The sequence below is a fragment of the Diadema antillarum genome, unplaced genomic scaffold (genome assembly GCF_040938485.1).
Source record: "Diadema antillarum isolate AM-2024a unplaced genomic scaffold, OU_Dant_1.0 scf00000197, whole genome shotgun sequence".
NCBI classification, from domain to species: domain Eukaryota; kingdom Metazoa; phylum Echinodermata; class Echinoidea; order Diadematoida; family Diadematidae; genus Diadema; species Diadema antillarum.
This window is the reverse complement of record NW_027271086.1, coordinates 213,520-237,848: the sequence shown is the minus strand read 5'-3', so window position 1 is coordinate 237,848 and position 24,329 is coordinate 213,520. Positions and strand designations below refer to the sequence as shown.

At 43.3% G+C, this 24,329-nt stretch overlaps 1 protein-coding gene across 1 annotated transcript; it reads right to left on the bottom strand.

Moving 5' to 3' along the window:
• Positions 1-191: 191 nt before the first annotated feature.
• Positions 192-24,329, bottom strand: LOC139723643 (WD repeat-containing protein 70-like). The gene is made up of 17 exons (XM_071634869.1): positions 24,203-24,329; positions 12,700-12,840; positions 11,814-12,020; positions 11,371-11,489; positions 10,525-10,584; positions 9,097-9,230; positions 8,486-8,639; positions 7,774-7,850; positions 6,927-7,104; positions 6,159-6,258; positions 5,398-5,482; positions 4,553-4,688; positions 4,036-4,136; positions 3,322-3,401; positions 2,153-2,278; positions 1,282-1,450; positions 192-655 (listed from the first exon to the last, which is right to left on the bottom strand). The coding sequence occupies exons 1-17, from the start codon at positions 24,237-24,239 to the stop codon at positions 556-558; spliced, it is 2,004 nt and encodes a 667-aa protein (XP_071490970.1). The 5' UTR covers positions 24,240-24,329; the 3' UTR covers positions 192-555.

Below are 24,329 nucleotides of genomic sequence, written 5' to 3'. Positions count from 1 at the left end.
TCTGAATCACAGATACATTATGCTCATCTACGAGAAAAAATTAGTATTTCAGTCACTTGCTCCCTTTTGCATCTGAAGGGCAGCACAGCTCTGTGATAGATTAGAAGGTTTACATGTGACTGATAGCATGCACGATGAGAAGCTGGAGGGGAGTGAGCTCAAGCACTTATGAGTGAAGAAAAAGCCTCTCTGGTTCTCAGTTTATGATCCCAGCTCTCCATGTGCTCAGATGGAAAGAATAAGAAGAAAAAGCAAGCCATTCTTCTCTGATTCACGCAGCTCTTGATGTTGCTTACTGCATCTGCTCACATTTGTTCCTTTTCCTCCTCTGCCGTCCTATTTTCCCCCACATGCTGGTTTGGTAGGAGAATGATGTTCTCAAACTCTTTGGGTCAATAATCACCCTTGCCTCAAGGAAAAATAGCCAACTTGGTGTTGCTCCATTCTTGATATCTCACTCCCGCAGAGCCGAGGCGGAACATGTCACATCTCACTTGCGAGAGACGACCAAATAGCTAAAGAAACAGTAGATGGTACAGTACATTTTTCAAAGTGTCATTTGCTGGAATCCACCTTGGCCCTCTTGGCCCAACTGGGCCCTTCCTCTTCCTCCTCCTCCTCGTCCGATTCATGGAAGATTGGTGTCGGTTGAGTGCTGGACAAAGACAACAAGAAACATGGATAGAAACACATCAACACTTCACACAATCAACATTTACCCCAAACTAGTTTTCATGAGACAAGAACATGACAACTGTGCAGCATGCCTCAGAAGTTGAGTGTACAAAAAAGAATAATCTATATTTTGTGAACTTCTTTCAAATATTAGACTTTTGTACTATCCGAGATGGAGTAACGACATATTTTCATATGATGAAGAAAATGTGTCCCTCCCGGAAAGGTGATACAATATTTTATCTATTAAGAGATATGACAAGTACTGCTCAAGTCACATCATATTCATATCTTTTCATTAGACTCTTTCGCAGCATCCATTCCTACACCATGTCAGAAGACATGTCCATATACTGTATGAATGGCCGCAAATAAACTGACACAAAGTGTTTCTAGGATTTTAAAAGGTTTGCTGCATTTTGAGTACTGATATTTTTTAAGGGGAGACAATAATCAAACTATTGCGAAGTATACAAAAGCTTAACCAATATTTTGCGCTCTTGTGTATGCGACAACAGAAGTAACCTCAAAATTGTGATAGATGAACTCTGATGCTCATAACCAAAAAAAAAGGTGACATACAAACGTAAGAGGCCATAAACTCACTGTTTGTAGGCTGGGGCGACCCAAAGGGGGTTCTCTTCAGCATCTTTGGCGTGTCTCAGAATGGCCTGCCTGGCGTCAATGTTTGGATCGACCTTCTTGGTCAGCGCAATGGTCTTGGCTACGTAACGAGAAAGTGTGCTACCGCCAGCTGCAATACGACCTCCCTGACCTGTGTATGGGTCAATAAAATGGTTGAAGTAAAGGATAAGTTCCATTTTTTTCTTTTCTTTTTTTATTAGTAGAAAATTAAAAATTATGAGTGAGAAATATTACAGCAGTGTTCATGTCATTACTACTATCATATAAATAAGATTGTGATATTCTGATGTATGCATCACATTTACAGTCATCATCGTCTCTATTCATATCATCATTATCACCGAGATCAACATCAACATTATCACTATCTATGGTATTAAAATTCAATCCATTACCACTAATCATGATCAGCAAGAATTCTTAACGTCATTGTCAGGATTTCTGATACCATTAAAGTCATCATCTTCCTTCCATGTCATACAATGTAGCTCCTATGATGAGGACTGCTTGAGACTCAAGGCAAAACTTGTCTGCCCATCTCTGCTTGCCCCATTAAACTTATTACTACCTGAAATTGTTGTTGTTGGTGTTGCTGTTGCTGTTGTCATAGTTTTTTTTTTGTTTTTGTTTTTGCCATCAGAAATAAGCCTCTAACCCTTTGGTTACAATCTATGCCAGCTCTTTGGAAACCAATCTGTATTGACGCACAACACATAAAAAAACAAACACTTCAGCAATGACCACTTGAGAGAGTTGTCAACAAATCAAGCCAGAACCTTAGTATCAGGTATCCTGTGATTTTGTTTGTTTGTTTGTTTGTTTGTTTTTGTACCTTGCTTGATCGGTGGTTCTGGTTTTCTCGACTTGACAGGGTCTTGCCGGTCTTTCTGCTGCTGTTTGTAGGCCATCATCTGCTTCGGCTCATCCTTGCGAAATCTTGACCTCCTTGACATGACAGCTGCGGGAAAATAAAAAACAAAACAAACAAGCAAACATTAAATGGTCATTCATTATCATTGCACAAAATACTATTAGTGTACACTTGTAATAACATACAGTAGTCAGGGCTCCACACTAACTTTTTTATTTGGTGGCCCGATGGGTCCACCAAAATCATCAATTTCAAATTTTTGGTGGCCCGAGAGAAAAATTTGGTGGCCCCCCAAAAACAATAAAAAACATTAGAATTCCTGGTGTTTTTTTTTTTTTGATAAGTCAAATATTTAAGTTTTATCATAGTAAGAATTGGAAGCTGGACATGTCTACTCATAAATAAACCTCAACAAACTCGCAACACTCACTCTCAGGCACTCATTCAGTCCTTTTCATCCATCCTTTAAACGAATTTGACTTCTGAATGGTGAAGACTAAGTATGAATATTCATTGACAGGCACATGGGTTGCAACATCTTTACATAAATAAATGACACTTTTCAAAAAATTTTGGTGGCCTGAGGCGGACCATCAGATTTGCCCTTTTTTGAAATTTGGTGGCTCGACTTTCATTTTTGGTGGCCCCGGGCCACCGGGCCACCGTTAGTGTCGAGCCCTGCAGTAGTGTATGGTAAAATTACAGTGTTGCTTCAATCACTGCCACCTGGGAAACAAACCCTGCCCAAATAATGATAAAAACAAACAAACACACAATAGAATTTACACTGTGTAACTTCTTATCAACGAACAAGCACTAAGTCTAAATCCATGCTTGATTTTTGCCTCTCAAAATCAGGACAATGACCTGAACACACTGTAATACTGCTGCATGCTGAAGGTGCACTGAGACATAAAACACTGTTTTTACCCACTTTTATTCTCTCTTCACATATCATGCCCTGTTGCCTTACTCTGAGCACATACTTGTACATTTCTTTGCGTGAGCTCTCTTTCCATCACCCCCTCTATGTTCCTATTTGATTTTTGTGAATGAACAATTGTATGAATATTAATTCAATCACAATTCTTGTTCCTGAAATATCATTTCTTCCAACACACTCTACTTACGTGCAATGATGTGTTCATTCTTGACAATGTCTGGCTCTACCTTCTTCCTCCGCTTCTTGACGACACACAGCTTGGCACCTCTGAGAAAGTAACAAGAAAGAGACATCACTGCAAACTTTTCAGGTCTATATCATTCCCTTTCACACAAATTCAAAAGTTCACACACATTCACACTGTCATCTGCCATCATGATGATAAATGCCTCTGTTCACATTGATTTGTTTGAAAGCTGTACTGAACACCATACAACTACCTCAGGCCTACAACATTATTGTTCATAATGAATTTCATGAACCTGGACATCCCTCCCCCCTCCCACACACACCACTAAAAAAAAAAGAAAAAAAAAAGAAGAAAATAAAAGGAAGAAAAATACATCCACCAAGTACACCTGACATAGCAGCAATTAATACATGCAAGTTGGATTCTAAGTAGTGAAATAAATGTAACGGGGTCACATGAATTGAATAGCTTGTTTATATGTTTATAAGGTCCTTAGCATTAAAAAAAAAAAAAAAAATTGTAAATTTGGATGTATTAGTAACATGGGCTACTAAGTACCGGTAATCAGTCAGATCAGGATACAATAACAATCTACACTCTAACAGAGTGACTTTAAAGCCAACATGAAAAACAGAAAAAAAAAATATATCACTTTGATTCTCCCTGGATGAAGCCAAGCTAGGAAAAGAGAAAGACTTGAAGGTGCTGTACCTGTGACTCTTGTTAGGGTCGTAGAACACCTTGGCCTGTCCATTGCCACAACCGATGATGATCTGGTTGAGTTTCGGGTGCCACAGACATCTTACAACACTCTGTCAACAGTGCATAAACATACAGATGTTTTTGCGATTTTTACGCAGTCCTTACACACTGCAAAATAATATACACTACGACAAAAAGGACTGTAGAAGGAATAAAGATCACTGCAATACCTTTAGAACATAATGGCATTTGTGGATCTTCTATAGACATACAACTGAAGATACAATGATGACAGGATGGCAAAATGCTTACTGAGACTATAACTCAATGTAAGGAGGTCCAAAATATACCAACATAAAGCTAAAGTAAGATAATTTCTATTTACAACCAATGTATCTGGCATACATTTTATTTACATATTATGAGTACAAATATAAACTGATTAAGTCCACACACCTACAAAACACTGAAACTCATATTCAACCAAAATCTGAAACACATTTCAAGCCCCACACAACGCACTCACCGATTCTCCACATTCCAGCTCGGTGACTCTCCTAAAGGTTTCCCTCTCAAAGAAGACGAGTCTTCCCTGCTGTTCCTTCCTGACCGACAGACCGGCCACCACCAGCTTGTCATCGGGACTGAAGCAGCAGTCAGAGCTGTGGAAATTGAATTCACAAAGAAGCGCTCTTACAATCATGTATGATGGGTAAGAAGATGACATTGACAACCTCATACATTGTAGTTAAGCAGACAAGAAACACTGTACTGAGAGAATTAGTCCTCTTTATACTAGCAGCCTTTCAAATGTCGCATACCGCAAAAGATGTGATATTTTTGCATAACTGGTGCCAAAATCAAAGTGTCCAAGTCAAATGCTCGTTATTTGTAATATTCAACATCTTTGATTTTTTAAAATTAAAAACGTGCAAAATTCATCTTATCAGAACAAGCTTGAAAAATTACTCCAGCGAAAATTTTTGCTTTTACAGTAGTCTAGGCTGTAAATTTTGGACAAAGAACTTCTGCGGGCCTTCAGGAAAGACCACAAGGCCTTGGGAATGTTTAAACAATCCTGCAAAGGAATCACTATATACAATGTAAGTGCTGAAAAGTATGCACAGTAATACAATAACAAACAAAAGCAAACAAAATCCTCACAATAATATATTGTCAACGTCGCAAGGATGTTTACCTCTAAACACATAGAGGAAGTGACTCATGATACACAAAATGGTATAAGTACTAATCTTTCGGACAAGTAAATTCAAATTTATCAGCGCATACTATACAGCTACACAAACTGATGCTACAGTGTACATATTGAGAGCTATTGTACCACAGAACAAATCTCCTTCAGATACTTACACAGGATAGAAGTTGTCCAGTCCTGTGGCAACGTTGACCGGCCTCTTGAAGTTCCGAATGTCCCATGACTTCAGCGTGTCATCTCCTGTTCAATGGCACATTACCGAGATGCACAGGGAGGAGGAATTAATGGGTGGAGGTTTTCAATTGTCATTAATTTGTGTGCAAGTTTGTATCAGGGCTTAGCAATATCAAGCCAAGGCAATGTAGCTATATAGCATTAGTGAAATCTTCTCTTTGTGAGCATGAGTAACTTTCATCTCAGTTACCTCAATCTCATTTGGGGGTATATTCCATAAAGAGTATGAGGTTGAGTCCTTCATTTGTTTCTTTATGGACCATGACATCTTGATTTGACACAGCACAAAATAATAAACACTGATAAAAGGCCCAGTTCACAGCCATAGAGACCACATCATAACTATTTCTTCTTGTGGATCAACTAGTTAAAATCATATGTCACACTTGTTCTTTTCTTTCAAATTTAGTCTCCAAATGACACTAATTCCATACTTTGTATTACAATGGAAAGTAAGCAAGCCCCTCATGTTTTTTGTGTTTTTTTTTTTCTGGTTGACCTGTGTGTGTGAAAGAGAGGGGAAGAAAGATGGATAGTAAGTATAATGCTACAGACCAGAAAACAATGAAAGAATATTGAGACAGCAAGATGAATGAATGAATAGATAAATACACATTATAGATGAATAGAGAGTGAGAATGAGAGAGGGAGGAAGCATGTCACAAAACCTGATTAACCTTACCCCCTCTTGTGACAAAGATCTGGTTGTCATACGAGAAAGAGATGCAGGAGGTATCCGTGCCGACGCCATGAGCTGTCTTCTGATGGTATGTTGGTCTCACCTGACGAGGAGATAGAGACTCAGTTAGACAAAAAGTAAAACTAGGAAATCACCCATAGAGAGCGGACCTCCACCAAGCAGCTCATTTCCACCCATTATAGATGCATGCTGAAATCACCCATAATTTCACAATAGAGAACCCTTTTATTTACATCATAACAACAGTCAACATGCTCCAAGCCAAGTGCAGGTCATTTTCATAGGGTTTTGTGAGGCAAGAATAAGCAAATCATCACAAAAATTACATCAAGTTTATTGACAAAATATGAAATTGACAAATGGAGAGAGACAGAAGACAGGGAAACAGAGAGAGGGAGATAGAAATAACACACTATAGCAATAAAAATGCAACAAGAAGAGAAGAAAATGAGGATGTAGAAGTGTTTTTAATAAGATACAAGTGCCCATAATACCTCTTGAGCTATCATGTGCTTATACCTCTTGAGTTATCATGTGCTGTTTAATGAAAAAATGGTACAAAGTGTTTGTTCACAAGCAAAATTATGCACCCAACTTTAAATATGCATTATTTTCAGGAATATACTACTTCCAGTTTTAGAAAGTCAAAAGAAAGAGGGAAGAGCTTGAATGTGCCGTCATCTGGCTAGACATGGAAGAAGAGTGAACAGAAGCAGAGAAGGAAGAAGCAAAAGAGAAGAGATTGCCCACCAGTGGTCTCTTCACATCCCACAGCTGCAGACTCCCGTCTTGACAGGCTGCTGCTATAAGCTTGGCATCTCGGCTGAACGCACAGCACATTGGGTTGGTCCTCTTGCCGCCTTGACCTTTGAACTTGATGACCTGCAACTGCTTCCAGGGCTTGTTCAGGTTCCATACTCGTACAGTGCTGCCCCAACACATGTGTAAAACAGAGAGAGTGATGATAAGTAAAGCCATGAGTATATGGTATATACGATAATCCTTGCGTACGGGAATGGCAGATTGCCTGAGGTAAAGTTTGATAGCAAGTTCGTAATTTTCTGTTGAATGGGCAGTGAGGATCACATAGTGTAGCATCAATGCAATCATCAGTGACTTCATTTATATACATGTTGTATATGCAGCACTGCCTTACACTACTCTGACTTCAGTTCAGTTCTGTTTATTTCCTCATTCCTTATAATTATCCTGAATAAAACATACAAAGGTAAAGGAGCATATTCAAAACAAATCACATGTAAAAACAGACATAATCATCAGATCATGAACAAATTTACAGAGAAGCTGATATATAACAAATATATGTACTTGAAAATAAGTGTGCATTTTTCCTACAAAATTTGAATTGAATACTAGTAGCCCTGTTTGCAAGCCACAAAGGTCACTAGCTTCCTGAAACACAGTGGGGCTTGGATTGGTTATTTCTTGGTGTGTTTCCTGCTGTGACTTTACTAACTTTACTTTACTTTACTAAACTGACTATGAAGTTACTTCAAACACATACCATACATTTTTCTCACAACTGATGGGTCATGGGGACTGAATAAATCAATGTAAAATAAATCCTACTGCTTACCTGTCACCGGCACATGTGATGAATTCCTCCTTAACTTTGGGATTCCAGCAAGCTCCATTTACCATGGATACATGACCCTGCAAAAACAAACAGCAACAAAGAAAATTAAAGATAAATTTGCTTCATACACTGCAATTATTTGTTCCCAAATGGAAACAGCTTTTAATTTCTCTCTGTGGGGAGACAAATGCTTGAAAAGTAATGACTGGCAAAATCAGTTTGCAATTTGTCTCTTGCAATTCTATGATCTGTCAAAGTTTTAGAGGTTTTATCTCAGTCATATTGCCAGGTAAGTCATATAATGTGTTCATTAGTATGTATACATCTCACATGTTCCAAACATTCAGGGACATTTGTGATGTACCTGTAATATTGGTTTACCCAATAGTAGTCAGTCTCCCAGTCCAAGTTATTACAACACAAATCTTTGCCATAAACATAACATTCAAAATTGCCACTATAAGCATTTGTATTACCACCACCAACATCACTATCACCATCATCATCACAATCACCATCATCATCAATATTACCATCATCATCATAATCATCAGCAATATTATCATCATCATCACCACAATCATCATCAACATTTCCATCATCATCATCAATATTATCATCATCATCACCACAATCACCATCATCACCATTGTCATCAGTTTCATAATCACCATCATCATCATTGAATTTTCCTCCTTTTCCTTCCTCTCACCTTAGTATTGCTCATGTCTACAATGTACTGGTCACCCCTCACGGTCTCCATGACCTCAAAGCCGTCCCGGTCAACGACCTTGACTTGCGGCTTGGCTGCAGCCATGAGGATGCTGTCACCAGTGATGCTGTACTGCAGACTTCTGATCTGATGGCTGTTCAGAGTGGGATTTGATGAGTACATGCAGGTGAGAGTCAATGAAAGGATAGAAGGGAGACAAGAAGTAAGATACATGTAGGTATACTGTGACCATATGACATGATAAATGTTTTAGTTATAGAGTGAATGATAATGATAATTAATTCTATATGCAAAATCTTTTTTTCAGGTGAATTCACGATACTATGAGTGACCATTTACCAACACTTTCATTCCAATGGTCCTTTTGATGACTTCTTTGTGATTTTTTTCTCACAATTTTCACTCATCTGATGCTGCTTGTTTAGTGTGATGATGCGATATACATTCTTCAATAGGATATGTTTCATTCTGAATGTGGACATAAGTCAACAAAGCTATCTCTACTGCATGCAGCCACAGGGAAGTAATCACTCAAACCAGCTACATGTACATGTGTTGACAAATGTGAACACTGCCTTGCACCACAGTACCTTTCGAATGGTTGGAATGACCTGAAGGAGTTGAGGGATGCATCCATGGCAGCAAAGTCCCAAAAGCGGACGTCAAAGTCGTATCCTCCAGTCACCAGCCTCGAACCAGATGGATCCAGAGCTACAGCAGACACCTATTGAGCACAAAGAGGCCAGAATGAAAAGGTAGCAAGTTATATGTCCTTTAGAAAATAGAAAGATTCCAGACTGACCAAAAAAAATCTCTTGGAAGAATCTTTCTGAAACACAATAATATTCTTAATGTGTCCAGAGTGTTGGCGTGGTCAAACACTCAAAGAGGTCTTCTCACTGAAAAATAGCTCCAAATGACATTTTAAATCCCAGTTGATGTCTCAAATGCTATGGCCTGTCAATCACACATCACATGGATCCATTCAATATGCTTTATAGATGTTGGAGTATTTAACGCACGCAAAAACCATGGCAAAAGGGATTACAAAAGTCAAGTAAAGCTGTGCCTCTTTGTGTTTCAGAGGTTAAAACATTCAAACTACAAAATAATGCACATCAGAACCAAGCAAAATTCAATAGAGAGAATAGCTCTCAACCAAGACTGGCAGATCATCATTTGAGAAACATGTATTGCAGAAAAGTATTTCAAAGTTGCGTTCATGTTTTAAAGCTCATTACAAACAAGTTCTCTGAAGTTTGACACCCATTGGCTCACATGCATATGTCAAACTTTAACATTGGTTCTGACAAGGCCATTACAGACAATTTGAGATTCACATACTGCAAAACTGGTACCAATGTACAATTTTAAAGATTTTTTTTGGAGAAAAGATACTGGGGGTAATGAGCAAAGTTCCTTGGCAATGTATTTTATAAAGTGCATCTAAAAATGAGATACCATGTTCATTAGACTCCACTTCTAGAAGTGTGATGACTGGAGCACAGTTTTATCCATGGCAGAGCAGAATTCATAATATGAATGGTAGAATGGTGGGGAGGGTGGAACATATGTGATGAATGTCTTAGAGCAGAATCATGTAAGCACTGGAAAATGAGCAAACATATTTTAAACATTTTTAACGTACAAGTGGTATTTGGGGTTTTTACTCCAGACCTGTGACAACAAATGCCCTCCGTCCTTTGACCTCATACACAAACAGTGTGATGCATAATAATTCATCCCTTTTTACGCATCCACTATGAAAATTTTCTAATCAATCAAAACAAACAAAAAAGTCATTCTCAAATCATCATGATCACAAGATGCAGTTTATGTATTATATTAAGGAAGGGTGGACAAGCAGTCTGCAAAATATATAAAAGACAAATAAGCAAATAAGCAAATAGCACAATAAAGCTTCTTGCTCTGAATTACGTCGAGTATTGCATTGAGTCATTTGACTACAATGCACAGTGAAGTAATATAATTATGGTTACAGAGCTGAGAATACTTACAGACTTATGGCCATGATTCAAAACTATTTCATGTGTTGCTGGGATCTTCTTTTCTGGAGGCTGCAATATAGACAAAAGAAGAAAGAGATTGATTGGCATTTAAAAAAAAAATGACAACATACTTTTTTCAAATCCACACATATTAGACAGGACTCGACATTAATGGTGGCCTGGTGGCCCGGGGCCCCTAAGAATTGGTGTCTGGCCATCAAATCTAACTTTTGGTGGACCAGTCAGGCAACTAAGATTCAAAATGGATTGTTGTTTTTGCTTTTATTTTGGGTCAATTAATATCTTTTTTGGGGGGACACCTAAACTTCGGATTTAAAGAATAAAGTGGCCCGAACCAGGCCTCCGGACAAAAGAGAGAGTGTCGAGCCCTGTTAGATATGAACTTGTTTCAAGAAATAGTATTTCAATATCCACACAGCAATAGTAGATTTCCTCCATCATTATCTAGTTGTTTGGCAAAGACAAATTAGAAACCTCTTCATATACCTGTGAACATCTTTGGCTTGTTTCTGACGTTTTAAATTTATAGAGAATACAAACACACAGTTACAGCCAGGAAACAACCCACTAATGGCAATGACTGCAGTAATTGCAGCAGTAAGTGCAATAATTTTAACTGACAATGGTCACAAAATCATTGATGAAATGGGTCCAGGAGTGTTTTCAAATTACATCTACGCTCAAGTGTTTCATATTGCCTGACATGTATAACAAGAAATACCCTTTTATTCAAAGAAAACGCACTGCAAAAGACATAAATGTACACTAATGCTATACCAGAAATTGTTCCAATAAATTAGTAACACCTGATATGTATACTGGATACATTCTTACCAGGTCATCCTCATCTTCTTCATCATCATCTTCATCGTCATCATCATCCTCACTATCAACATTAGCGGAGGATTTCTTAGAGGTAGAAGGCTTGCCAAAGCCAGGTGGAAGTGGAGGACCTGTAAAGGTACACATAATAACAAAAGAAAGTTGTACATATCTGTGATATTCCAAGATGGGAGAATAAACTTCACAATATCATATCAAGTTCAATATATAAATGATATATACTACATAGACAACAGATACTCTGTATTGAGCTTCAATTGATTACTTCAACATAAGCCAAATGATCACATTATTGGGGATCATACTGGAGATACTGTTGTACATACACAGTATCTCATTTTCATGAGGATTTAAACATCTGCATATTAACTTGATTCTGCCTTTAATTGTCAAAAAATAAAATAACACACCTACAGTGTATGTGCATATCTTACCAATCATGTCATCATCATCGTCGTCATCATCTGATGTGTTCTTGTTGGACTTCTTCATTGATGACGAGGGTTGCTGTCGGTGGATCTGATCATCGTCCTCATCGTTATCGCTGTCTCTTGATGATTTCTTCTTTGACATCTCCTGGGCAGTTCTCCTCGTCTGTTCAAACATCTTGTTAAAGTCAAAAGTCTTGGCTGCTTTCTTGCCTACATAGCATCCATCAAAAGCAACACAAACACACAAATTCTCCTAAAGACAGGAAAAGCACATGTTTAGATTTCTCATTTTTATTAGTATGTCTTGAATAATTTTTATGCCATAGTATCTAAAGCTGAGAAACCTCTGGAACTTGGATTATGACAATTTTCTGCTCTCATAAACTGGTTTATGTTTTATTTCACTTTGTGTCCTGCAATAGTATAGCTGCTGTTCTATGATGCTATGTTTATATGTGGAAATTACACATGGAAAAGAAAAAGTAGAGAAATGAAAAGAGAATGACAGCGGGAGACAGAAAGAGACAGAGAGGATGGAACAGTTTTATCATCAATTTTAGTGTATGCACGTGTAGTTTAATAGTTACATTCAGTTAACTGTGAAGAGAATGGAAAAATCCAACATCAAATATTAACAAAAGAGGTACCATACTAAAAAGTGGCATATCATCATTACACAACCCAGAAAATGTTTACTAATTATCATATATCATGTCAATATGCTTGCATTTTTTAAAAACAATTACATTTAATCAAAATTTTATTCACTTTTTATAAAATTTGTAAGACAAGTGTTACTTTGCTCAAAAGACGACAACATCACAACACATCATGACATAACTCATTGAGCACTATTTCAGTTTTAAGTAGAGTCATGTTTTTTTCTTACCAAAGCCAGAAAATCCCATCACTTGTGCCATGTCCATTTCAGGAGGGTCTTCTTGTGGTTTGGAGTATGATGTGGAACTGACGTTCTGCTTGCTGCCAGACTGGCTCACTGATGCCTTCTTTTCTCGTTCAAGACGTGCAGCTGCATACATGCGATAATAAAGAATTCCCTGTTAATATGGTCATGGTACATACACGTACTTACACTTAGCTATTTTTTTTTTCTACACAAGCTACTCTCTAGTATTTAAATGGGAAAAGAAATAATTCTGTAACATGTAATTATTAAGATGTACCTGTATTAATAACAGCATGCAAAAAACTGAAATGACTGATACTATACCTCATTTAAAGGATAGGAGAAGAAGAAGAAGAAGAAGAAGAAAAAAGAGAAGAAGAAGAAGAAGAAGAAGAAGAAAACAAAAACAAAGACAAATTATATACAGTAACAATGCAATGTTAGAGCCAGACTACTTCATGACTTTCTGGAGCACAGTGCATCACCCACTTGATGCCACTTCCATACAAGAATAGTTGCCATACTGTTGCTGCATTCTGGTATACAATGTACATGTAGTGGTAAATGGTACGGTGGGCAAAGGGACATGATGTCGATACACGTACAAGTATTGTATGTCTGTGCTATGTCTCCCTCCCAGCTCTTTATCATGTTGATATACTCAATGATAATATACGAAGTATTGTAAAATTACTCATAGCCAATCCTTCTGTTGAGACCTCCAGTCGCTCCTTTGAATGATACTTGATCCTTCTTAAACTTAAAAGCTAAAACAACTGATGCAAAGAAAAGTTCAACAAAACACAATTGTAAATACATAAACCTAGTTTTGTGTTTTGTTTGTTTTACTTTTACTTGATCTCAGTACAAGATACCATGAATACCAGTCAGCATGTAAAAATATAATATAAAATGAGCCTATTGCATTAAGGCCCTTTTGGTTTTGGCCATCTCGCCACTGTTCTAGCCCCATTGTCTTTCTTCTTCTTCTCCTCCTTCTTCTGCTTGGAAAGTACAGTCTATCATCCGGTGTACAGTCATACTATTAGTCAGGTCTGGTGTGGTATATACAGTAACTTTCCAAAACATTTCTAAATTCTACATCATACTATGTGCGGCTAGAAACAATGCTCCTCTGCAGGGTGTTCCAAACCTGATATACTGTAGTGAGAGATAACAATGTGTAGTGAGATATAACAATGTATCCCCACGTGCGGGCGCGCGTACGTGCCCGTATATCAGCAGATGATCCACGGATGAATGACCCCGCCGAGGTGTCAAGGGACGCCCGGACAGTTTTCCCAGGCAGACCGACGGACGAGCCTAAGACAGAGAGACAACCCCAATTGCAGCTGAACTACTGACCGCCAACTCGCCACCAGGCTGATACCTGACAAGCCCATACCATAGGTGAGTAGGCAATATCGGCCATTTCACAACAGTGGCGCTGCGAGCAAAAAGAAACTGCGTTTTTGTGGGTCTTTTCGGTAAAAGATACCGGCAAGAGTTTCTTTTCGGTCTCTCTCTCTCTATATATTCGTGGTAAAGTTTACGCGTTTTTGTAAGTACCGCTTATGACTAGTGTGAATATTTTAGGATTTCTTAGGTCCCCGGGCACTTGATATTATTCTTGAGGAAGATTTTTCCGTAGAAATATAGCAGATTTAAACAATTAAGGGGATATCTGGGTATTTGAGTGGGACATTAAGGCATAGAATCGGTTCCCGCGCAGGCTATTTATAAGCAAAGTAGGAGTTTTTGTCCGTTTACCATTTCATTGTCTCACGGCGTGCCGAGAATTCCAGGGTTGCGTTTTGGCGGGAGTTTAGGACTCCTGCCACCTACCCTTTTCTAGTACGGAGTTTCCGAGTCGATTTTCGATTACTGTGATAATAGATTTGGATTCAATAGCGATTTAATAGATATTTATATATAGATTTTTTCTTCTTTTCTGCGTATAAATGTGGTATGTAACCGGATTTTTTTGAAGATACTACGTGGATACGGGAATTAGTTTAATATTGTTCCGTTAGAGTATTAGGTTAGGATTAGTTCGTTTCCTTATTTTGTAAGTTATTTAAGTGTCCCGAATTTCGGGAACCTTATATAACAACGGCATTTTCCGAGGAGGATCCTGTGAACCTTTCCGCCGAGAACCTTAACCGGATTCGAGAGGAACGGGAGCTCGGTAAGTGCACGTTTCAATCGACCAAACCCACGGGCGATAACTCGGAAGGGAAACGCCTGGGTGGCCCCCCAGCCCAAAATAACCTCAGCAACGGAAGCAATGCACAGGTAAGGCCGGACCAATCTCCCCAGCGATCCTTACAGGGTAAGAAATTAAGCTCTCCCCCTGTAAATGACCGCCCCCCTTCCCGACATGCTGGGTACGACCAGTGCTATAACACAGGTTCACCACGCAGGACGGAAGGAGGAGGGCGGTACAGGTATTACCAGCGCCAGGTGAGAGAACGATATCCGGACTCCCCCTCGCGTGGGTCGCGGCGGCGCGAACGAAGTTCATCTCGGACGGCGCGTAGCCACGATTATGAGGCATGGGGACCCCAATACGAGGTAAGACGGCAGAGGGAGGACAGACTTTACGAGTCACCGCCTCGGTCGAGGCGAGAGAGACGATATGAAACTCCCCCTCGACGCTACCAGGAGAGTGAATGGGAGCCGTCCTCTCCACCACGACCGAGAGACCCCTACTACGAGTCCCCCCCTCGTCACGAAAATGTGGAATACCGGCGTCGCGGGTCTCCACCTCCGCGGTTAGACAATGGATATCAGAGGCGCGAGGCAAGAGCCCCTTCACCGGGGCGTCACGGGGGTTACAGGTGGGGCTGTGCGTCATATGCACGAGACGGCCGTGAGTTTTCACGATCAGTCGCGTTTGCATCGCCCCCACCAGTAAGGAGAACCTCGCCGCCAATAAGGCATGCCGCGGCCTCCGAGGTGGAAGCCCCCCGGTACTCGGTAGACTATAGGGCCAGGCCTACAGCACCCCCCTCCTATTCATCAACACGGAGTGGAGGGTCAAACTACAGGCCAGTCACCCTTCCCAGGACGATTACATTCGATGGTACTGGGAGTTGGAAGGCCTTCTTTGCCAAATTCCAATTATTCGCTGATGAAAGTCAGTGGGACTCAACACAGAGAAAGAACCAGTTATGCTGGACGTTGGAGGGTGAGGCCAGCAACTACATTGCGACAATCTTAGAGCGAGAACCAGACATATATTATCGTGTTCTGGTCAAGAAGCTCGAGAACCGTTTCACACGGCGGGAGCTACCAGAAGTGTCGCAAATGCACTTCACATATGCACGGCAAGCCCCCGAGGAAACTACCACGCAGTGGGCGGATCGCCTCCTGACCTTGGCCTCGCAGGCTTTCCCCGGATTGCCGGAGGGCTACGTGCAGAGGCAGATTGTTATGCGTTTCTGTCAGGGTTCTTCAGACAAAGAGGCGGGGCAACATGCCCTCAACTCCCGCCCACGAAATCTTGATGAAGCAGTTGATGTCCTCAAATGGTATCAACACACGCATCGGGCCATCTTTGGGAAGCTCCGGAAAGAGGTGAGGCAGGTCGCCTTCTCTGAGGAGGACACCCGAGAGCCCACTGTTCAGATGGTAAGTGCGCCCCCGCCCAAACAGGGAAAGGAGCAAGGGCCACTTGAAAAAAGGGTGTCAGCCCTCGAGGGCAAGATGAATCTAGTCCTCGATCAACTTGACTCTCTAAGAGCCACAGTTCAAGGGCTGACAGCAACTTGCGCCAAGATGGAGTCCCTACAAACCAACATGCAGGGATTAAAGGGATCCATCCAGGGCCTGAGTGAGATGATGGCAAAGACTCGAGCCTCACCAGCCAGACCAAGGGGCTCTCCGGCAAGACCAAGGCCCTCTCCCGGTAGGAGCAATTTGTGTTACCGGTGTGGGAAGCCTGGCCATTTTGCTAGGGAATGCCCCGAAGCGAATAGTGACAAGTCCGTGTCCTTCATGGGTGAAGAAGAGGGAAACGACTGGGGATCGGGAAGGGAGGAGGGCCCAACCCGATCCGAGTAGACCAGCGCCCTCAAACATCAGCCTCTCCGGGGAGGAAGGAACTCTCCAAGGGAGGCGGCCAGGGCAACGCTGACAGGGACACCTCATCAAGAGGAGCAAGAAAGGATGCCCCCAGGGAGCAAGAGGAAGTGCAAACTTCCCACGCTACTAGTGCTGGGCATCCTCCTATTCCACCGAGTCCCTGGGTAACACCCCCATGGCCCCCACCTTGTAATAGTATTGTGAACACCCTGAAAGACACGGATGAAATAGTGGTGTGCCGAGTCAAATCGTCATCACTTTTCAGAATTGATATCACCGTTGGACAGAGGCCTGTTCGTGCGGTGGTAGATACAGCAGCCGAAGTGACCATCCTTTCGGATAAGACATACCAGATGCTTCAACCCACCCCTCCCCTCATCAGAGAAGTAACTTTGAATGCAGCTGGGAGGGACATGAAAATGAAAGGCATGGTAGTGGGACCGGTGCAAATGACATTGGGGACACATGTTCTGAATGAGCATATATATGTGGCTCCAATCGAAGATGACATGCTTTTGGGAGCAGATCTGCTCCGTAAACATCACGCATGCATTGATATACCAGGTTCCATACTTTGCTTTCAGGGAGAAGCTTTACCTATGACCTTTGGCGAAGGAGGTGCAGTAGCACAAGTGTTCATTTCCGACCCAGTCACAATCCCCCCTCGATCTGTGAAAAGGGTGAAATGCAAGATTAAAACTTGCGTACCCTGGAAACAGTTTGTGGTGGAACCGGAGCGGAGCTTAGTCGGTTTAATCCCTAGGACGCTGCATGAGGAAAGAGATCACATAGAGATATATTCTCTGAATCCAACAGACAATCACATACGTTGGCGAAGGGACCAGGTAATTGGGCAAGCCCAGGAAGCCTCAGTTATCCAGCCCCCCAATAGTGATATGTCAGACAATATGCAGGTCCATCAAGTTAACGTTACCGAGGACAAAATCCCCCCTCATTTGCAAGGTTTGTGGGAAAGATCCTCGGTACAACTTGAACCTGAAGAACAAAAGGTACTTAGGGATTTACTTATTGAATTTGAATGCGTCTTCGCCAAAGACGAATTTGACCTAGGGAACTTCACTGAGGTTACCCACTCCATTGATACGGGTAGTGCAACCCCCATCAAGCAGAAGATGAGGCGCACACCCATGAATTTCATTCAAGAGGAACGAGCACTTCTAAACAAGATGTTGTCGGCCGGAGTGATCAAGCCCTCAGTGTCCGAATGGGCATCCCCCCCAGTGCTGATAAGGAAGCGAGATGGTGGCGTCCGATGGTGTATCGACTACCGTAGACTAAACAAAGTCACAAAAAAGGACGTATACCCCCTTCCTTGCATTGATGAGTGTTTGGACACTCTGGCTGAAAACTCTTGGTTCTCCAAACTCGACGCCAACTCTGCGTATTGGCAGGTAAACGTCCGAAAACAAGACCGGGAGAAAACAGCCTTTCTCACAAAGCATGGGCTGTACGAGTTTGTGCGCATGGGCTTTGGCCTATGCAATGCTCCCGCGACCTTCTCCAGGGCAATGAACCTCGTCCTCAGAGGGCTGAATTGGGACATTGCTTTGGCATTTCTGGACGACGTAGTGGTGCTCGGTAACTCTTTTGAGAACCATGTCAACAATCTCAGATTGGTCCTGGAACGATTCAGGGACTTTAAGCTCAAACTAAAGCCCAAGAAGTGTTCCTTTTTCCAACGTCGTGTGGAGTTTCTTGGCAGGGAGGTGGACGCTGACGGCCTGTACCTAAAAGACGAGCATATCAAGGCCGTCTTGGACTGGCCAACACCTAAATGCAGTAAAGAGGTGGAACAGTTCCTCGGTTTGGTCAACTATCACCGCGTCTTCCTGAAAAACTATGCCGAGGTAGTAGGGCCGCTGTATGGCCTCACCGGCAAACGGGAGTTTCGCTGGGAAGCTGACCACCAGGCCGCCTTTGATCAGGTAAAAGAATTACTGACCACTGCCCCTGTCCTTGCACTGCCCAACTCTGTAGACCCCTTCATCCTGGATACCGATGCATCTGGTACAGCTATAGGTGCTGAACTCATTCAGGTCCAGGAGGGACAAGAGAGAGTGATTGCTTATGGCAGTTGCTCCCTGTCCCCGGAGCAGCGACGGTACTGCGTCACTAGGCGTGAACTGCTCGCGGTCGTGAGGTTTACACGTCAGTACAGACACTACTTGTTGGGTAAACACTTCACAATCCGCACTGACCATGGGAGCTTGACATGGTTGATGAACTTCAAGGAGCCACAAGGTCAATTGGCCCGTTGGCTTGAAGAACTTAGCCAATATGACATGAAGGTTGAACATCGACCCGGTACGAAGCATCAGAATGCAGACGCATTATCGCGCATGCCCCAGGGTGATTTTCTCTGTGAGAATTATCGCCTAGGCATGGAGCCCGATGATCTACCCTGTGGTGGATGTTCATATTGCAGAAAGGCACATAACAACTGGTCCCTTTTTGCTGATGTCATAGATGACGCTGTTCCACTAGCACAAAGAAATAACATCTCGGAGATCACAGTGGATCAGAGTGTAGAAGGGAACCTCTTAATCACCCATTTAGACATAGATTGTCAGGAAGGTTCCCCCTCTCTGTCCATTAATGGAGTGGCAGCTGACGAAACCGCCCCCAGTCGCCCAGTCGACTTAGACTTAACAGACTCCCTACAAAAAGAGCAGGAGGCAGACGCCCAACTGTCCCTTCTACGTAGGTGGTTAGTCAGTAAGGAAGAGCCGGACGAGGGCACAATTCTCTTGTTGGAGCCCGCCAGCAAATTCCTTTGGATCAACCGAGACATGTTTTTCTTAAAGGACGGCATCATTCAAAAACAGGACGATGACGAGTCTGTGCTAGTGGTGCCAAAATCATTGCAGCAGGAGGTGATGAAAGTAAATCACGACCTGCCCTCCGCAGCACATGCAGGTGTGACTAGAACAAAAAGCAAACTAAAGTCCAAATACTTCTGGTATGGCATGTCACGTGACATTCAGGAGTATATCAAGAGGTGTACCACCTGTAACCGGAACAAGAAAACGGTCAGGTATGGGAGGCACCCCTTGATAAACTATCATGCGGGAGCCCCCATGGAGCGAGTACACCTGGACTTTATTGGCCCACTGCCCAAAACCACACAGGGCAATGAGTACATTCTCATGATGGTGGACCAGTTCACCAAATGGGTAGAATGCGTCCCCCTGCCCTCGCAGACAGCTGAAGTCACAGCCCAGGCCGCAGTCAATGAATTTTTCTGTCGGTTTGGGTACCCCTTCCAGATCTTCACTGACCAGGGCAGAAACTTTGAGAGCAAGCTGTTCACCAATATGTGCAAGCTGTTACACATCCACAAGGCAAGGACAACTCCCTACAGGCCATCAGCCAACGGGCAGGTTGAAAGATTCAACCGAACCTTGATGGATGCAGTACGCTGCTATATTGATAAGTCCCAACGCCAGTGGGACCAGTATCTTGCTCAAATAGCAGGGGCCATTCGTTCCACTGTGAATCGCAGCACCGGATTCACACCAAACCAGCTGATGCTAGGTCGGGAAACCAACCAGCCCGCAGAACTAGTCTTCCCCCTTCCCCCATCCGTCCCAGTCGGATCACTGGACGAATATTCATCTACACTGGCGGAGAATATTCGTCGGGCACATGACACTGCCCGAACTACACTCCAGTCGACACAGAGACGGATGAAGAGGGACTATGATGTAAAAACACATCTACGCCAGTTTCGGGAGGGAGACAGGGTCTACTTGTTGGATTCAGGTACCCCCAAGGGAAAGTGCAAGAAGTTACTATCCCCATGGAAGGGTCCTGCCGTAATCCACAAAAGGTACACTCCCTATTTATATCGAGTCATATACAGGAACAAGGTGTTTACTGTGAACCACGATAGACTCAAGGGGTGTACAGATCTCAGTGAGATCCCCAAAAGTAACTTTGGGAAAGACCTGTACTGCTTCTGCAGGAAGCCGGATGATGGTTCCCTTATGATCCAGTGTGACGGCTGCGATGAATGGTTCCATGGTGCCTGCGTCCGTATCACGGAGGCAGACAGCATGAACATAGACAAGTATTTTTGCCCCTTCTGTAAGCAGAAGAAGTAGCGCTTTTATATGAATGTGGGCTATGCTTATGTACCATTTTCATCTTGCAGGTCATCACCATGGACGATCTACTTGAGGTCATGGAGGACCTACGTGTGTTTGACGCGGAAGAGCCGGGAGGGGAGCCGAAGGACACAGGGGGACTCGTAGAGGCAGGACCTCCTCCACCTCCTCCACCTCCTCCACCTCCTCCACCCCCTCCACCCCTTCCTCCTTCACCTCCACCCCTGGCGGTACCTCCCACGGGGGCGAGGAGGCGAACACACAGGAGGAGAGCACGACGCCTCAAGGCGAGGTCCAGTGGGCCCCAAGCCCCGGCCCCCCAGCCCTCCCAAGCTGTGGCTCGGGCATGGGCGGGGATGGCCCGGGGTAGAGGCTCCGCCCAAGGGCTGGAAGCAGTCATCAGGATGACGCCAGCTCCAGCCATGGGTCGGGGCCGGGGCCTGCTGAGGCTTGTCCCCGCTCCTGAGCCCCTGCCGGGTTTCGACTCTCATTTCCATCCAGATAGGTTATGCAACCACATGTGGAGTCAACCGAACCCCGGCAGGGACCCCGTCCACCCGGTGCACTTGGTCGGGGGGGTACTCAATTACTGCGACCCCGAGACTTACCTCGACCCCGACTTCGTGGACCGGGTGGTGGCGGCTCAGGACGGGGGCAATGCATGGAAGCTCGCCTTGGGGATCCACCCCAAAAAGGCCTCCACGTTCACCGACCAACATTGGCGGGCACTCCTGCACCATCTAAGTCACCCCCAGGTAATCGGGCTTAGTGAAGTCGGGCTAGACTTCACCGTGCCCCCCCGGCAGTGGCCAGAGCAGGAGAACCTGCTTAGGGCCCTCCTTGATCTAGGGACGAGGGGCAGGATTCTGATCCTCCACCTCCGGGGTGTGGGTGACCAGACGGGCGTCCATGCCATCAGCCGGCGCCTTATCCAGCGGAGCTGCCCTGGGGATCAACGGATCCACCTCCACTCTTTTAGTGGAGATAGCCTCCAGGTCAGGGCCTGGACGGCCCGATTTCCCCACTGCTATTTTGGGGTGTCGGCGCTCGTCCGGTCCCTGGCAGATCCCCAGCGGGCGGCAGTGAGGGAGATCCCCCTAGACCGTCTCCTTCTGGAAACTGATGCGCCCCACCTCGCCCCTCACCCAGGTATGCGTTACAATATGCCACGCTTCCTGGGTGATGTGGGCAGGCTGGTGGCCGACATCCGGGGTCTCCCTCTGGCCCGGCTGATGGCAGTGACAACTGCCAATGCCCAGCGTTTGTATGGGTACTAGTAGTATTAGTTTAATGATCTGTAATGTATTTTAAGGGAAAGTCACCCGTGAAAATTGTAAAATGAGATTATAATGTTATAAGAAAAAGGGAAAGTTACCCTTTTTGTATGCTAAGGTTAAGAAAGGGAAGGGTTAGTTTTAGAAACAATGATAATCATCTGCTGTGTTGTTGCAGCGAAGGGATAATAATAAGTAAATTATAGATTTTTGTTGGGAGTGGGATGCATATTTTCACGGGCACCCGTCATGGTCGGTTGGAGGCGTAGGCTGACACCATATATCATTTTCGGAACATACCTCCCAAGGGTCTCTGGGTTGTGGGCTTCGTGTGGGCTTAGCCGGAAGCCCTTTCATGTATTTGAGGGGACTAGGTCTGTTTTCAGGCTGAGAAGTCTGCTCGACGTACTGAGCCGGATTGTCCAGAGAATACATTCCAAAGTGGAAGGTCACTTCACGGTCGGTCCTGCGGACGCCCCCCTAGAAGACTAAGGGCAGATATGGAAATTGTCAGCCTTTACGGTTGGGATATTGAATTATAAATTTGGTTACAGTATTAGTGAAAGTCACTAGTGACAGTTTTGGATGTTGCCATAACTGTTGATAAGCTATTGGCTACGGATGAACGCCGCGGGGAAATATATATCATATAACCCCGGCAATTTGAATTTAAGAATGATACTGCATGTAAATGCAGGTTAGGTTGGGGTATAGTTAAATACACCAATGGGGAAATTGAAATTTGTAATGAGTGTTATGGAACTCAGGTGGATATATGTTTATATGGGTTCCTGTATAAAGAAATCGGGCGATAACGTAGTTATATTGAAAGGCTTTTTTTTAGTAAATGATATTGTTGAGATATTGGAGGTTAAGAATGGAAGGATCTCTCTGAAAATTTGGGAGATTATAATAAATACATTGGAGGATTTTTCTTTAAAAGAAAATAGCAGCTGGATTTCAGAGCTGGAAAAAGTGGGTCTTAGCTTTGTTGGCCGGGGGTTGTGTAGTGAGAGATAACAATGTGTAGTGAGATATAACAATGTATCCCCACGTGCGGGCGCGCGTACGTGCCCGTATATCAGCAGACGATCCACGGATGAATGACCCCGCCGAGGTGTCAAGGGACGCCCGGACAGTTTTCCCAGGCAGACCGACGGACGAGCCTAAGACAGAGAGACAACCCCAATTGCAGCTGAACTACTGACCGCCAACTCGCCACCAGGCTGATACCTGACAAGCCCATACCATAGGTGAGTAGGCAATAACGGCCATTTCACAACAATACTATTACTAAATGACAGCCTCTGGAAAGAAGAATCTCTGAGTCTGATATAGTAGAGAAGAGTCTGTGCAAAAGCCAAACAAAGGTATATCATAGAATTGCCGCAGGTGATTTTGCTACCGGGATCAGGAATGTCTGAGGAATGTTGATACTTTGTCTTTCTGGTTGATGACAATTGATAATGCATTGTCACTCGTCATCGATCAGCATCTTGCACTGTCTTAGACAGAAAAATCTGTCTGTCCGAAGGAGCTTTTTTTGAAATCATTTTTTGACATTTACAGCTCTCCTCCGTGAAGCCAGACGTAGTCTCCGCGTAACATATCCCTGACAACCAGATAGAGACCGATCTTTCCGTCAAGCACTGTCTGTGCCCCGCGTTCCTGTGCCGTAGAACTTGTGCTTTGTTGTGGCCATTGGAGTTTGCTCGGCATTAATTTATTGCTGTCACACTGCTTATAACAATGTACACTGCTTGTTACACTGCTTAATGGAATCATGAAATAAACTGCGAATAAAACCTGAAAGAAAAAAGAAGTGTTAACAGGTTAGGCCTAAAAGGTTGCTGCTTCAAAACAATGACATATTTGACATTAAATTACCATTATTCCAACAACAATAGGGTCTATCATGAAGTGATCACGACGACGCGACGACTGCGCCAAAGTAAAAATAAAGTCAAAGACTACCAATGTGCCATAAAATAACATTACCTCTAAGAGCTCGCATTTCTTCAAGATCGTCGTCCATCTTGGAGACAGATTCTAGCTTTCTACAGCTCAGCTCAACGCAGCACAGCACAGGACTCTACTCTGCTTTTGTACTTGACAAAACTTGCAA

Excerpts from the sequence above, each read along its gene's own strand:
- LOC139723643 (XM_071634869.1), bottom strand. The coding sequence starts at position 24,239 with ATGGACGACGATCTTGAAGAAATGCGAGCTCTTAGAG. Across the intron at positions 7,105-7,773 it reads ATCACATGTGCCGGTGACAG|CACTGTACGAGTATGGAACC; the intron begins GTAAGCAGTAGG and ends GTGTTGGGGCAG. Across the intron at positions 1,451-2,152 it reads AGAACCACCGATCAAGCAAG|GTCAGGGAGGTCGTATTGCA; the intron begins GTACAAAAACAA and ends ACCCATACACAG.